General features: G+C 56.3%; 1 protein-coding gene across 10 annotated transcripts in view; it reads right to left on the bottom strand.

The window, feature by feature from the left end:
- Positions 1-15770, bottom strand: part of NAV1 (neuron navigator 1) — a 286936-nt gene that overhangs the window by 161775 nt on the left and 109391 nt on the right. For 7 of the 10 annotated variants that reach the window (XR_010600984.1, XR_010600985.1, XM_065594971.1 and 4 more), the window contains one exon: positions 12078-12821. The exons of 2 other annotated variants lie outside the window; for them this stretch is intronic. Coding sequence is in view for 6 of the 8 variants with exons in the window: in XM_065594971.1 (XP_065451043.1) it covers positions 12078-12821 (744 nt within the window). In the remaining 2 variants the exon portion in view is untranslated. The remainder of the gene's footprint in view (positions 1-12077; positions 12822-15770) is intronic. One more of the 10 variants, XM_065594973.1, reaches the window with a different exon arrangement.

Here is a 15770-nt window from a genome sequence, read left to right as displayed (position 1 = left end):
CCTGAGTGCTGGGGCACTGGGGACTTGCAAGCGGAACAACATTAGCATAATGGTGCTCTGAGCACCATGGTGTAGCTTTACAAGGCAACACTCCGCTGCTGCCGCGGGGGAGCTACTCGACCTTTGGCCTCCTTGCGCGTACGGGGCCGGGTTATTGCCTTGTAAAGCAGCATCGCAGCCCTATTACCGCTTAACTAAACAGAGCAGCAATAACTGGGGGAAGGGGCGGGAGGCGCCAGGCCCCGTGGCCAGCAGGCAGGTGAGATGGGGAGCGGCGCACGCACGGCTGTGTTGGGCAGCATCACCTCCTCTGCGAGTGGGGCTGCCTCTGAGCGGGACTTGTCATGTGCCAGCCTACCAACTTCCCTGCTGCTGTGAATGACAGGGGTTTTTAGTCAATCAGTGACGGAACTAGGTGGCAAGGTACTGCCCCCTGAGTTGGCCATTGTGCCCATGAGCTTTTGGAAGACTATGGGCGGCTTGGCTCCTTCCCTCCCCATCCTCCCATCTCCCCGTCTGGGGGCCTGGCTCTTCTCAAACAGGCAGCCTGCTGCCTCTCCAGCCCCCAGCCAACCCCATTAGGAAGGGAACATTCTTGAACAGGAAGCCTGGCCTAGTGGGCAGAGCACAGGCCTGGCAGGCAGGACTCCTGGGTTCCATTCTGACCTGCTGGGTGATCTTGAGCCAGTCCCTTCCCCTCTGTGTTCCCCAGCCGTGAGCCAGAGGTGATGATACTGGACACACTGGGCGTACCTGTGACTTGACAGCCTGGAGCACTGCTGAGCCACATGCCTCCCACGTTCCCAGCGTTCAAGGAGAAGCAGCACGCTCCCTCCTCCGCAGCTGGCCACCGCAGTACAGGAAGAGCTCCATCCCAACTATCCGGGGCCAGCCAGCATGAACATGGGCTTCTGTTGTACCTGGCCATGGCATGGGGATGCAAGGAGACAGAGGCGCATAGTGTCTTGCCCCCATGCACATCCATGCTGGCCCCTGCCCACATGCGCACCCCTCCATTCAGTGGCTGCCATTTAAGAGTCATCCTCTACAATAGGCGCTGCCCAGAGCCAGCTGCATTATTGCCAAACCTAGAACAGAAAGTACCTGTGGGATTTCAGACATCACGCCTAGGAATCTCCTGGGAAGTGCTGACCTTTTCATGGCAAACCACTGTACATATTCACGCCTGCTTCCATCCATTCATCCCCCCTGCCACACAAAGCGCACCCACTACTGCAAATAGAGCATGTGCTGACACACACATCCTATGCACCCATGCACCTACACACCCACTCGTGCACACACAGAGAGCATACATACCTGCAAATACATCATGTACTGACACAGCATATGCACTCTTGCACCGACACAAACACGCACATACAGAGCACACACACAGACACAGAGAGAGCACACACACACGGCAACTACAGCATGTACTGAGACACACACATCATATGTCCCCTTGTGTACACAGAGAGAGAGAGAGAGAGAGAGAGAGAGAGAGAGAGAAAAGCAGCTTCAAGACATTCTAAACTGGGTTCTCCCACCACACTGCCCACATGGTCTCTATGCCCCGTCATGCCGGGGCCTGCTGCCAGTGGAGTTAGCAATCCCAGCTCCCGTCGAGCTTTGATGAGAAACCTCTGTCTCCAGATGACATGGAAGGTATAATTTGATGTTAGAAATAGTCTCTGTAAAACACATGTGGTTGATGGGGCCAGTGGCCTCTCCCAGCGGGTGCAGGCTTCTCCTGATTTATGGAGGTGGCTTTGTTTGTGCAGTCCTTGCAAAGACTTGGGTGTTGTTACATGGGTGACACCTAGGGTGACCAGACAGCAAGTGTGAGAAATCAGGACAGGGGGTGGGGAGTAATAGGAGCCTATCTAAGAAAAAGATCCAAAAATCAGGACTGTCCCTATAAAATCAGGACATCTGGTCACCCTAGTGACACCCCACAACAATAAGATGTTCTGAGGCAGCAAATATCCTACATTTTGGCCAGTGTTGCACTAAGGTAAAGGCCTGTGTGTCCTTCTGGCTTACGGACCATGAAGCAGAGATGAGAATTCAGGCAGTAGTGAGCAAAGCACCCGCAGAGCGCATAAATCGCCAGGCAAGGGGGAGTGGATGGCTCTGGACTGATGGTGGGAGGCAGAGGCTTTCACGCAAAGGCCACCGGTTCACAGCCAACTACTTCCGCAGTGACTGAAAGCTGGTACGATCCGATATCTGCCTGTTGAATTTCAGGTGAGTTGGTGGGTCTCATAAAAAATACCTCATACTTGGTACCAACTGGCCATCACCACGGACAGGCCAAGGACTGAATGCAAAGATGGAGTTCTCCTCTAGCTCTGGCAGATGCCCCATCGTGAAGCACATCGCTGGAGTGTGTGTGTGGGGGCGGAACCGGCACGTCTGCTGTCCATGCTGCTCTGGAGATGAAGAAAGAGCTTTGCTTCCCATGGCTCTCCACCCAGTCCCTTTTCCCTAGCCCTACCTGCACTTTGAACACCATCTCCTTGTCTAGTCTGATCAAACGGGATCCTGTACCAGTCTGGATTTGTTCCACGCTCTATGGTCATTGCCCCCTGCAAGGAAGTTACCCAGCTGATGCCCGACCTCTGGAGAAGGCACTACATGCTGCACACATATTAAGTATGTTGCTATGGGGATGAGATTTAGATGCCTGAATGCCCGTGTCCATTCATGGGTCATGTACTTCCGGTGGCTATTCTGCCATTGGTAAATATGGGGAAATAATACAATAATAGACTCAGCTTGTCTATTGTGCCTTATGTCTGTAACTCTCCAAGAGCTACTAGTATCCTCATTTTACAGGTGGGGAAACTGAGGCACAGGGAAGGTATTTGCCCAAGGTCACCCAGTGACTCAGTGAAGAGAACCCAGCTCCCTTGACTCCCAGACATGGGGCCTGGTTGCACTTAAGTTATCCTCTTACACAGGCGCAATTCCTGCCTCCCGGGACTGAATCCTGAGCTAACTGAAGTCTAGGGCCCAGCTCCTATGGATTGAACAGATCCAGGACTTAACTGGAAACAATCTGAAACTAAAGCTAAAAGTTTACGCTCTTGAGTCTGTCCAGTCTTCTCCCTTCAGAGCTTCCGTCTCAGGTGGTTCATTGCACCAGTCCAGTGTCCTGGCCAGCAGGGACACCCTCCAAAGAGTAGAATCAGCGGCTTTCCAGGATTTAAGGATGGCTCCCAGAAAAAGCATGGTAGATAACAGAGTGGCCAGTTAGAGCACGAGACAGATCCTGGTGGACGCGTCCTCCACAGGCCATGCGAGCAGAGTGTATTTCCACAGCAAGGAGACTGAAGAGCTCAGAGATGCTCCAAGCCTCGAGTCCAGTGACACTCAGAGCTCAGTGGTTCAGGGGCCAAATTAACGATCAACATTACCCAAAGGAGCCAGTGTGAATTCATTGTTTCATTTACATATATATTAGTGTCACAGCAAAATGACTGACCAACTATTTGACAATTGGTTAATAACATAGTAAAAGCATCCTGATTGGTTAATAACTGAGACTGAGTGATTGAATTATTAACCAATGTTTTAATATCATGTTCTGCAAAGAGCCGCAGGAGACACATTAAAGAGCCGTTTGTGGCTCGTGAGCCGAAGTCTGAGTCTCGCTGCTCTAGCAGACACCATCATGCCCAACTGAGAATCTACTTCTGTCTTCCAGAGGCAGCTCCATGTGAGGGCTTCTTCTCCATAGCCCCAGGGTGGATGGATGCACCTGCTCCACAGCCACAGCAGGAGTTCAAGGTTTCACTGAACATTCCAGCAGCCAAAGCAGAGGATGGACGGGCATCTCTGCCAAGCTTGTGTGAGAGGGAGTGTGGATTCTAGCAATGGTCAGACTGGGATCCAGCACATCCAATGGTCCTGTCCGCCATGTTGCCCAATGACCAGTTGAAGGTGCAAGAATGCCCCTAGTGGGCAATGAGGGACTAGCCCCCAACAACCCCCACAGAGGGCATTCAGGCTAGCACACCCTGCAGCATCTCCACCATGTTAATCCTGGCCAGCGTCATTGCAGGTAATAGTTTCATTATTCCTATACATGTCTAATCCTTTCAGAATCCTGCTAAGCTCTTTGCTTCAGTGACATCTTGTGATGGGTTGGTATCAGTGTAACACAGCCCCGTCACTGTGCTGGACATCACATCCCAAATATACCCTTGGGGTTGACATCAAGAAACATAGAATATCAGGGTTGGAAGAGACCTCAGGAGGTCATCTAGTCCAACCCCCTGCTCAAAGCAGGACCAATCCCCAGACAGATTTTTGCCCCAGATCCCTAAATGGCCCCCTTAAGGATTGAACTCACAACCCTGGGTTTAGCAGGCCAATGCTCAAACCACTGAGCTATCCCTCCACCCTGGGAATTATGGCACCCCCATGTGCAAAGTCCTGCGGGCTCCATAGGCTGGGGCTAGTGCAGGGTGACGTGGGCACACCCAGGCGTAGGCTGTCTCTATGCTGGGGCTCGCATTGTTGTTCATCTCTCTGTTCTAGCTGGCTGTCTCAGCACCTCTGTTCTCACACAGCCCCGTCTCTCCCAGCGTTCAGATGGGAAACCCACAGCGAGTGTCCCTTGTGAAGTGCATGAAAGGCAGCTCCCTGCATTCCGGGGAAACCTTTGGCGGATGGAGCGGATTCCCGAGGCGGTTGTGCATGGCAAGCAGAGGAAGGGTAGCCAGGCTGCAGCCCATCAAAGCAAATCCTCACTCCCCATAGACTTAACACGATCCCCATAGAGACCGGACATTCCTGAGCCCGGGGGGTTAGGGATACACCGCTGTGGACTGTCTGCTCTCTTGCGCTGGTGTACTGCCTTGTGTGTGCCCTGAAGCAGGGACTGCAATGGGTTGATTATATGCCAGTGAAGAAACTTGTCAGCCCTCGAAGTGTCCCCAGCGAACCAATCTCTCCCTTCATGAGGTCCTCACTTGGGAGCATATTCTGCACTTGCTCTGCCTATGCAAGCTTCTCCTGCAGTCCTTACTAGATATGGCATTCTTCCTCACTGGATCGTTGCTGGGCACTGCCACCCAGCTGCTGCATTCCACCCCAGAGCTGGCTGCATATTGCCCGTGGGTGAAGTGGTTCCTACACATATGGCCAGATCCTGCCCTGGCCAGCACCACAAGGGGCGGCGTGATGGTGGCAGATGCATCTCTTGCTCCAGGACTCCAGTTGGCGGGGACCAAAGATTAGGAAAGGGGCAGTGTGTTCCTGGAGGTACAGCGTGGTGCATTTATGATGGGCAGCTGTGGGGTGGGTGGATTGCAGACATGGCCCTTTGCTGGCCAACCACTGCCCCTTGGGGACGTGCACCATAAGCCATCCTCTGTCCTAGGAGCCTGGCGGAGCAGTCCTGCCCTTCTGCTTACACAAGGGAAGGAACAGCCCCCCGCCCCAGGCAGCTTTCTGGGCCTGGAGGGTCCTGAGCCACTCCTCGCTTCCTGTGCTGGAGGAACATCACTGGAGTGGGCCTCCCCTCAGGGATGCAATATCCTGCCCTAAAGCCGACCCTGCGGTCGCTCTCTGCCCTGATGGGTATCTATTGATTCACTTGGACTCAGAGGGATGCCCATGGAGCATTCCCCATGGAGAAGTGGTGCAACCTCTCGGCATGTCACCAGCTTAAAACCAAATCGCCAAAGTACCAGAGATGAGTGGTTGTCCTGGAAGAACAGAGAAGCAAGCAGGCCCTGCTGCAGCCCAATGCCAGATTGTATGCAGCGATCCTGAGCTTGCATAGGCACCATAAGGGCACTCTTACATAAACCACCACCACATGCCATTGGTCACCCCCGGGTCAGTCCAGTGGCTCAGCCAGGAAGGGGGAGCTCTGATCACAGGGATGGAGCAAGGCCAAGCTGGCTGGCTGGAGAAACCTCGGCATTCCTCAGTCTGATTTAGAAGCAAGACAGTGCCCAAAAACACAAGCTTGGGAGGAAAGAATCAAAGCAGAACCTGAAATTCCCCTGAGCAGCAAGGCCGGAAACAATGTGAATCTCCATCCTGCTGACCAAGTGTTGTGAGCTCCCTGGCTTGGCCCTTCCCTTCCCCTTTTGGGGAGGAAGCTGGGGACATTCTAATTAATGGTACAGAAATGCTGAAAAATAACCCACAATCGTTTCCCTTCCTCCCGCCTCCACCCACCCAATGCTGTAGAGGTGCATGTCACCCAAGAAGCACAAAGCCAGGGATGTTAGACATATAGGCAGAGAAGAAGGATAGCCTAGTGGTTAGGGCCCTAGCCTGCGTTCCAAAGACCTGGTTCAGTTCCCTGCGTCGGTGCAGAATATGGTGATCAGATGTCCCGATTTTATAGGGACAGTCCCGATATTTGGGGCTTTTTTTATATGGGCTCCTATTACCCCCACCCCCATCCCGATTTTTCACACTTGCTATCTGGTCACCCTACTGCAGAATCCCTGCGTGACTTGGAGCTAGTCACTTCGGGTACGTCTGCCCTGCACACTATGCCCGGCTCTGAGGGACTTGTGGACTCAGTGTTTCCAAGCCCGTGCTGGAGCGTCCACACTGGGCTTGCAGTGGCTGGGCCCGGGTCTCACAGCTGTGCTAATGCATCCACACCGCACGGTGCTGACCTTCTGACTCAGGTCTGCAGCTTGAGCTAAGCCAAACTGACAGGGTGTGGAGCCAAGTCAGCAGGGCATGGGCTCCACCCCCCCACCCTCGGCAGGGTCCTAGGAGCCGGGTGCTGAGCACTTGCTGACCCGAGTCAGACTGATTGGTGTGTGGACGGAACGGAGGCTTGGGCTCAAACCCAGGGCTAGTGTGCAACGCAGCCATAGGGCCTGGTTTTCAAAGGGGTTTAGGTGCCTAATGGGATTTTTCGTATGTGCCTAACTCCCACTGGTTTAAAAAATCTCACTAGGTGTCTATCTGCATCTTTAGGTGTCTGATTGCCCTTGAAAACCCGACCCGTAATCTCTCTAGGGCTACGTCTTCTCTGCAAGCCACCCCCACAGCAGCAAGTCCCAGAGCCCAGGTCAACTGATTTTGAGCCGTGTAGACGTTCCCGCTCGGACTTTGAGACCCACCCCCTCCCCGGGTTTCAGAGCCTGAGCAGGAACGTCTACACTGCTGGTTTTAGCCCTGTTGTGTGAGTCCTGCCAGCCTGAGTCAGCTGACCAAGGCTCTGAGCTTCACTGGTGGTAGGTTCTTTTTGCAATGTAGAGGTACTCTCTGCGTCTCAGTTCTCCACCTGTAAAATGGAGAGAGTAACACAGCCCTACCTCAGGGTAAATACAGCCAGGTGCTCAGGCACTGTGGTGCTGGAGGCCAGATAGTGCCTAAGATAGTTGGATGCAGCGACTCTTATCACCTATAGATCTCAAAGGGGTGTGTCGTTATCCCCGGTTCACAGATGCAGCTCAGAGAGGAGAGCGGGGAGTTCCCAAGGTCACGCAGGGAGCTGTTTGCAGCTATGAATAGAAGCCTGTGCTGAGTCCCAGCCGGATGCCTCATCCACTGGACCACCTGCCTCTCAAGCGGAAAGGGAAGTCACAGCTGCTTTCCCCTGCCACCTCACAGCAGATGTTCCTCCACCAGGTCTGTGCTGCTGGGTTAGACATGGGGGTGAATCTGGGCTCTTCCTCATGAGCTGAAGTCAGAGTCGAGCATCCACAGTGGCAGAGGGTTTGTGAGCCTGGCCTGACCCCTCTCTCAGAGTCCATGCTGCACTCGCTACCACACCAGGAAAGGGGAAGAGTCCTGGGACAGTTTGCTAATGACCAAAGACATCTGCGTTTAAAGGAAGACCTTGGCTCCCGCCCAGCCCCACTTCCTTCCCTACATGACCGGGCCATTCGCTGGGTTTAGCCATGGAGGAACCAGTGCGGAAAAAATAACAGGGGGCCCAGACCTTTCCCTGGTCTGTAGGACCAAGCACACGCTGAATCTTTTCAGAATGACCCTTTCCTTACCACGTGGAAGGGCCAAAATATTGCAGGAGAACTGGATTCCCCGCTCCAGTTCTGCAGTCTAAGCAGGTCTGCTGATCAGGGGAAAATCCAGCACCTGGACTGCCACTTGCCAGATGGGAGCCAGACTCCAAAACCTAACCTTAAAGCTGGATTTGTGGGACCACGGCTTGCCATCAGCAGAGGATGTTCTGGGCCTGAAGAGGGAGGTGGATCTAGTGGTTAGAGCAGGGGTCGGCAACCTTTCAGAAGCGGTGTGCCGAGTCTTCATTTATTCACTCTGATTTAAGGTTTCACGTGCCAGTAATACATTTTAACGTTTTTAGAAGGGCTTTTTCAGTCTATAATATATAACTAAACTATTGTTGTATGTAAAGTAAATAAGGTTTTTAAAATGTTTAAGAAGCTTCATTTAAAATTACATTAAAATGCAGAGCCTCCCGGACCGGTGGCCAGGACCTGGGCAGTGTGAGTGCCACTGAAAATCAGCTTACGTGCCGCCTTCGGCATGAGTGCCATAGGTTGCCTACCCCTGGGTTAGAGTAAGAGACTGGAAATCAGGAGTCCTGGGCTCTATTACTGGCTTTGGCAAGAGATTTAGTTGGAGCAAATGATGGCTTATCAGGCCTCCTGGGTTCGATTCCCGCTGCTGCCTCACTGTGTGGCCTTGGACAAGAAATGTGACCACTCTGTGCCTCAGTTTCCCCCTCTGCACAATGGGGACACTTGCTTGTCTCACAGGGGTTGGGAAGTTTAATTCTTTAATAGCTGCGATGTTCTTTGGACTCCTTGGAGACAAAGTGCTAAGGCACTGTTACGTCTGGAGACGGATGCACTGGGCTGGAAGGAAATCCATGCGTAGACATAGTACAATACATAAATCACAGGCCTGAACCCCCACTGGTGAAAGTCAGTTGAAGCCAATGGAGCTGCGATGAGCTACAACAGCTGCAGATTTGGCCCAGTCTTTCCTCCAGGGTGTCACTGGTAGATATCCCATGACCTTCTCTCCCTGCTCCAAGGCTGGATAGTGCCGTTACCATGCCCAGACCCACTTTGCCTCTAGCTCGTGTTCAGGTAACTCCTGCAAGTGTGCCAGGAAACTACACACATGGGGGCCGATAATATTTTTTCCAGAGCCAGTCTCTAATCCTGCCTTTTGCAAGGTGACTGGGATCTGGGGCGTGGTATTGGCAAAGCATCTGCGGCCCAGCTGAGCGGGGCAGGGGGCTCCCAGTGAGGGGGGGGAAGGGGATCGGGTTTCGCGGCTGCCTTTTCCTTTCATTTGGGTCTAGGCCTGTGTGTCTGACAAACCTTCTAGCGTTAGGATTTACACTCCCCTCTTGTACTGGGAGCGGGCGGATTCTCAGCCAAGACGGGGACGTGGAAAGCTTTCCAGGTCTGCAAGGAAATGGGATATTCTGTGTGTTTAGCCTTGAAACCCAAGCCAGCGATGGAGCCTCCCACCCCTTCCCCAGCTCATGCTGAGCCTCGCCAAGGCCCCGGTCCTTTAATATTTCATCCTTTGTGAAATGTGTGTGAATATCGTAAGCACTTGAAAGCCAGGGCTTGGCTGCTGCTTCGAGCTGGGAAAAGAACAGCCAGACGCTGTGCAACTTTCCGCTGTGCAGCTTTGCAGATTCATCTTGCTCCTGAAGTGCAGAACCTCCTGCTATTTCCATCCTCTGCCTCGCCAGCTTTGCCAGGCACCTCACACTGACCAAATCTCTAGTCTCCTCTCCTGCTATTCCAGTCCTGGGCTCCCCCTCTGCAGCTGTGCCATGCACTCCAGGCCCGCTCTGCAGACCCTCCTGCTATTCCAGTCCTGGGCTCCCCCTCTGCAGCCGTGCCAATGCACTCCAGGCCCGCTCTGCAGACCCTCCTGCTATTCCAGTCCTGGGCTCCCCCTCTGCAGCTGTGCCAATGCACCCCAGGCCCACTCTGCAGACCCTCCTGCTTTTCCAGTGCTGGACCCACCCTGAGCTCTGCCAATGCCCCTCAGTTCTGACCCACTGCCCCCCCCCCCATCCCAGCCCTGAGCAGTGGCTGCCAATCAAACTCCAGGGTGTGGTAATTTGTGTGATGTGAACAAATACATGTCTGCAGTGTAACAGATGAAGGCTGTGAAGCTCATGTCCATATCACCCACAGCTGGCTGCTAGCCCAAATCTCCAGAAGCAAAAGCTCACCCAGTCTGCCCCTCCCACCTTGTTCTCCAAAGCGTCCTTGCCGGCAGCACTATCCCCACACACCACTCCGGCCAATTATCAGCTGTTTTCCGGTGTGTGTGTGTTTGATCCTGGGGGGCCGTTACATAGAAACAGACTTTTCTGTGCTTAGAGCAGATCAGCTGCTGCTGCTTATTCCCCAGCTCAGATCACACCCGTTGGTCGGTGCCCCCCCGAAGCGCCCATTCGTGGAAGGGTTACAGAGAGTCCAGGACTCCAGACAGGGACTAGAACTGCAGCAGAGCTGTGCCGGAGCATGAACACTGCTGTTGTCAGACAGATGTCCCTAGTAATACCACGGGGGGGGGGGGGGGGGAGGAGGATGGCCATAGTAACAGAGGGGATGGTCAGAGCAGAGCTGATACCGGGTGTCCCTTCATCAAACGACTCTCTGTCTCTTAACAGGAGGCATCAGTGCATCTTTCGGCCCAGTAGCCTGCTTCTCACGCTTGTATTGCAGCTGTACCACAAACAAGGGACTCGATAGGGACTGGAACAGACCCTGGTAAGCGGCCACTCCCCCTTCTCCCACAGATCACTCCATGTCTGCCTGCCACGGGCACTCAGCAGCACTGCTAAGAGCACGCGCATCCCCCCCCCCCCCCATGAAACATACAACCATTCCGCAGAGCCAGTGGTCAACAGCACGGAATATTTCAGGGCACCGCTGTATTTACTGCATGAATGTCACCTCAGACACCCCATGTTCGGCGCTGCCGGTGCCTCCCCTCTGCCTGTGGACCCACGCCCCCCCCCCCCGAGATCTGCCCTTTCACAGCTGCGATCATCACAGCTGCAAATACGAAAGTTGGTTCGTTTGCAGCTGCCTCTCCCTAGGATGCTAGGCACAATCTGACATCCATTTTCCTCTTGAGTGTCACATTCCAGCTCCCCCCCCACACACACACACGCCCTGACACAGATGCACACACACACACCAGCCCGTCTTGTGGTCTCTGGCTGATGCCTGACATCTCACAGCTCTCTCTTCCCCATGTCAGTCATATCATGGCATGCACATCACTCCCCCCACCACACACACACCAGCCCATCTTGTGGTCCCTGGCTGATGTCTGACACCTCACACCTATCCCTTCCCCGTGTCAATGACACGGCTGAGATAATCCTGACATGCACACCCTTACACACGCGCACGCCCAGGCTGATGGCTGTATCTCACAGCTCTCCCTTCCCCTTGTCAGTTCTACCAGCCAAAACAATCACAAGGACGCCCAGGAAAGCGCCGCTTTTCTACCCCCCACATTTCTGTTCCGGGGGGGGGCGTTTGCTCTCTCCTCCCTGGCGCCGTCCCCCGCTCCCTGTTCGAGCTCGCACGGCCCCGCCAAGCCAGGGGGTTTCTCTCGGGCTAGGAAAGGCTCGCTTGGCCAAAGCAAGCATTGTTCTCCGGAGACAAAGTGTGTGTGTGCTGGGGGGGAGGGAGGTGGGGATTTAAGGCAGAACCTCAACGAAACACTGACAAATACCGGGGGGGGGGAAAGCCACGTAAAGAGCCTCAGTGTGCCGGCGCCTTGCAGAATAAAGGAAGAGGGAAGGAGAAACCCAGGAGGAGACGAGTGGCTCCTCCGGGACTGGGCACTGTTCACTCCTTACTCTCCGCCAGTCCCTTTGATCGCAGCCTCAACGGGACCCAAACGCCGACACCAAGCCCCTAAAGGGCAGAGGAGGTTCCCCCCAAACTCGCCCTCGCTTTCAAACGCGGGCCCCTGGATTCCAGGGGGGCAGGGTTCCTGCCCCCTCCCCCGGCCCTATTCATTCATTCCCTCTTGGCTCGGCGGATCCCGCTCCGGAGTTGAACTCGCCGGCGGTAACGGGTGGGGGGCGCGGGGACAGGACTCACCCAGCATCTGGCTGAAGAGCAGCTGCTCCAAGTCCCCCAGCACCGTCACCACGAGCTCCGGGTCCACCTTCAGGTAAGCTCGCTCGTCCTGCCCCTTCCCCGCTGGGCCGGGCGCCGGCGCCGGCTGCTGCTGCGGCTTCTCCCGGCCCTTGGCTTTGCTGGAGAGGATCTCGTCGTCGGATTTGCTGTCCTCCGCTCCGCCGGCCTCGGGCGCCTTGCTCAGGGGCTTCACCTCGGCGTAGGGCCCGCGGGGGATGCGGCTGGGCTTGCCGAGGCTGGACGGGAGCGGGGCCAGTGGCGGCTTGGCCAGGCCGGGGGCGAGCCTGGCTTGGAAGAGGGAGTGCTCCGACTTGGAGAGGCTCTTGGACATGAGCGGGGCTTCCTTGGCTTTCAGTCCCCCGCGCCCGCCGCCCTTGGCCGCCTTGGCCATGTCGTCGCTCCAGCGGGGCTCGTAGAGCTGCATCTTCTTCTCGGCGTCGGTGAGGAAGGCCAGGTTGGTGAGGGACTTCTGCTTGCGCAGGCTGGGGCCGGGCGGCAGCCGGCTCTCCACGCTGCCCGACTTGAAGACCCGCAGCTCGTGCGCCCCGGGCGCTTTGGGCCGCTTGGGCATCATGCCGCCGCCCTTGCCCTCGGCCCCCTTCCGGTAGCCCTTCAGCTCCTCCGGCCCCTCGCCGCTGAGCTCCAGGCTTTTGAGGTTGGTGCCAAGCATCCCGCCTGCGCTGAAATCATTTAACACGCCGGCTGCTGGGTGGGGGGAAGAGAGGGGCACGGAGCGGGGAGAGAAGAGAGAGAGAGAGGCGGTGAGACCACGGGGGGTGCCCAGCCCAGCCCAGCGCGCTCCGCTGCAGCCCCTCTGCGCTGCGCCGCGCCGCCGGCAGACTGAGACCCGGCGGAAGGTCCGGGCCCGCAAAAAGGGCCCTCCCCCTCCGCCGCCTGCCTGCGATGCTCAGCCAGCGAGGGGAGGGGAGGGGGGCAGGGCCGGCTTCTATTTCCAGCGCTAGGGGAGGGGAGGCTGCGCGCCCGGGTGTGCGCAGGGTTGGCTGGGGTGGGGGCGATGCGGGCAGGTTCCCTAAAGAGCCCAGGAGGAGCCAGCGCCCCGCCTCGCTCCCCCCCCCCCCACAAAGGCGAGAGGTGGCTTCGCCCCACACACGGCCCCTCCCGACACCCCTCCGCGGTCCCTGCCCTGGATCGCCTGCGTTCCCACTGGCAGCCGGAGCGCAAAGCGCATGGCCGGCTTGCAAAGGGTCTGCTGCACCCAGGGGCAGCCTCCTGCCCCATCGCCTCGGGAGCCTGGCCCCACGGGCGCCCCTGCCACTCCCTGTCCAGGGCACTGTGCTCCCCAGTAGGATGTGCTCGGGAGGAAGCGAGGAGCCAACCCTGAGCCCCGCTGCGTCGAGCCACCTGGGGCCCGGCTCCCCCAGCGGTTCCAAGGCTTTCGCTTCACGTGTGAGTGGGGGGCGCAGCTGGGGATCGGGGATCGCGTGGGCCGGCCACTCCCAGAGCCACAGAAGGCAGCCAGGAAAAAGCCTTCTTCCAGATCCCTTCTTGGGCCACAGCTCAATAGCTGCTCGCTCCATTCCCTGGGTTCAAAAGCAGCACCCTGACTGTGCCATCTCAAAGCAGGATCTCAAAGCGCTCAATAGCCCTGTGAGGCAGGGCGTATCATTATCCCCAGCTTACAAAGGGGGAAACCGAGTCACACAGCTATTAAATGACTTTTCTAGTGTGGCAGCACAGTGTGTCGGAGTCTGGGATGGAGTCCTGACCCCAGTGCTCTGCTCGGGGCTGCACCCCCGGATCTCACAACGCCTTTACCAGGATGTCCTGGCAAACAGGGCTTGAAGCGGGCACCCCCCTAAAGAGCAGGGTTTGGAATTTCTGTGCCCTTGGGAGGGAGTAGAAATGCTGTTGAGAGGGCTGAGGAAAGGGAAGCATCAGAGTTAGGGTGACAAATATGTGATGGGGTGGGAAGCGCCTGCTCAGGCTGCATACAGAGAAATACCTAGGCCTTGTCACTAGGGCTAGCTCAGGACTGTATAAAGAAAAGCCGGACTCGGTGGACAGGAAGGGGAAGCTGCGTGGGTGCTGAGGGAAAGCAGAGCTGCCCATAGGTGCTCCGGAGAGGTAGAGCTGCCTGTGGACACTGAGGGGAAGAGGAGCCTCCTGCGTGGGCTGAGGAGAAGCCAAGCCACCAACCAATGCTGAGGAGAAGCGGAGCCACCTGTGGGCAGTGAGGAGAAGTGAATCTGTGGGTGCTGAGGAGAAGCAAAGCTGCCCGTGGGTGCTGAGGGGAAGGCAGAGCCATCCGTGGGTACTGAGGAGAAGCAGAGCTGCCTGACAGTGCTGAGGAGAAGCAGAGACACCCATGGGTGCTAGGAGGAGCAGAGATACCTGTGGGCAGTGAGGAGAAGTGAAGCAATCTGTGGGTGCTGAGGAGAAGCAGACACACCCGTGGGCAGTGAGAAGCAGAGACACCCATGGGTGCTGAGGAGAAGCAGAGACACCCGTAGGCAGTGAGGAGAAGCAGAGACACCCATGGGTGCCGAGGAGAAGCAGAGCTGCCCGTGGGTGCTGAGGGGAAGGCAGAGGCCCAACCCAGGAACAGAAAGCGAAAGCCGTGAGGGCTGAGGCTCAGCTGGCCCACTGGAAGTCTGCAAACATCTCAAGAGCAAACGCATATTGGAGGAAATTGCCTCTCGGCTCTGCCCCTGACTCATTGCAAGGCTGGGTTGTGGTGAGCCAAGCCTGCTCCAAACCCAGACAAGATAACTCGGAGCAGGCCTGTTCACTTCACATGGACAGACAATGACTTGGAGCCTCCCCATGGTCCGCCCCCCATCCAGTGTCTGGCCCGCTTAGTCACAGCGATGACCCTGCAGAGGCTCTGTAGTGAGGTCCCAGCTCCCGTGGGTTTGGGAAAGTTTGGAGGGAATGTCCAACCAGAAGCCTGAGGGGCTCAGAGACTTTCCCTATGCCCAGGTCCGGTTGCTGCAGGATCATGGAGCAGTTTGTCCTTGCAGCAGTTTAGGACATCTGGAAAGCAAGGCTGCTCTGGCATGTCCACATGTGCAGAGCTGGATGGCGCAAGGAGCTAATCATCCTCTGTTCCCCAGGGGTCAGTGGGAAGGAAGGAGGGGGCCCCAGCCCTCAGCACCGGATTGAACCGAACCCACAGCACATCTTACAACTGTCCTGCCAACAAGGTCTGTGTCTCCTATCCCATAATGCGGGGAGCAGGGGCTCTGGGGCAGTTTCTACATGCCAAGCACCGCACTGCGGGATGGAGCTCAGGGTCAGTGCAGTGTGCTCATGATTTCCATCTGTTTTTATATAGCGCCTGTCCCTGTGGTATCTGCTCCACTTTATCACCATGGCTCTCCATCCACAGCGCTGCCCAATCTGCCTGCCCCTGTAGGTGCGCCCCGTGAGGGGCTGGCTCATCTCCCCAGGGGCCGGGTTTAGTGCCTGCCGGTCACCATCTCTGCACTGTGCTCTGCAGTCCTACCTGCTGCCCTGTCCCCAGGAGTCCCCCAGCAGCTCTCTCCAGGTCTCATAGTCCTGACCCCACTGTCCAGAGGGTGGGGGTTGTTAAACCCATTTTGTGGCATGGGGAAAAGGAGGTGACACAACTTGCTCCAGCTTATACACTTAGAGTAGGTGGAAGAGGCAGAAATAGAACCCAGGAGTCCTGCC

The sequence above is a fragment of the Chrysemys picta genome, chromosome 4 (genome assembly GCF_011386835.1).
Source record: "Chrysemys picta bellii isolate R12L10 chromosome 4, ASM1138683v2, whole genome shotgun sequence".
NCBI lineage: Eukaryota > Metazoa > Chordata > Testudines > Emydidae > Chrysemys > Chrysemys picta.
The sequence above is the reverse complement of the archived record's forward strand: the minus strand, read 5'-3'. Positions and strand labels throughout refer to the sequence as shown.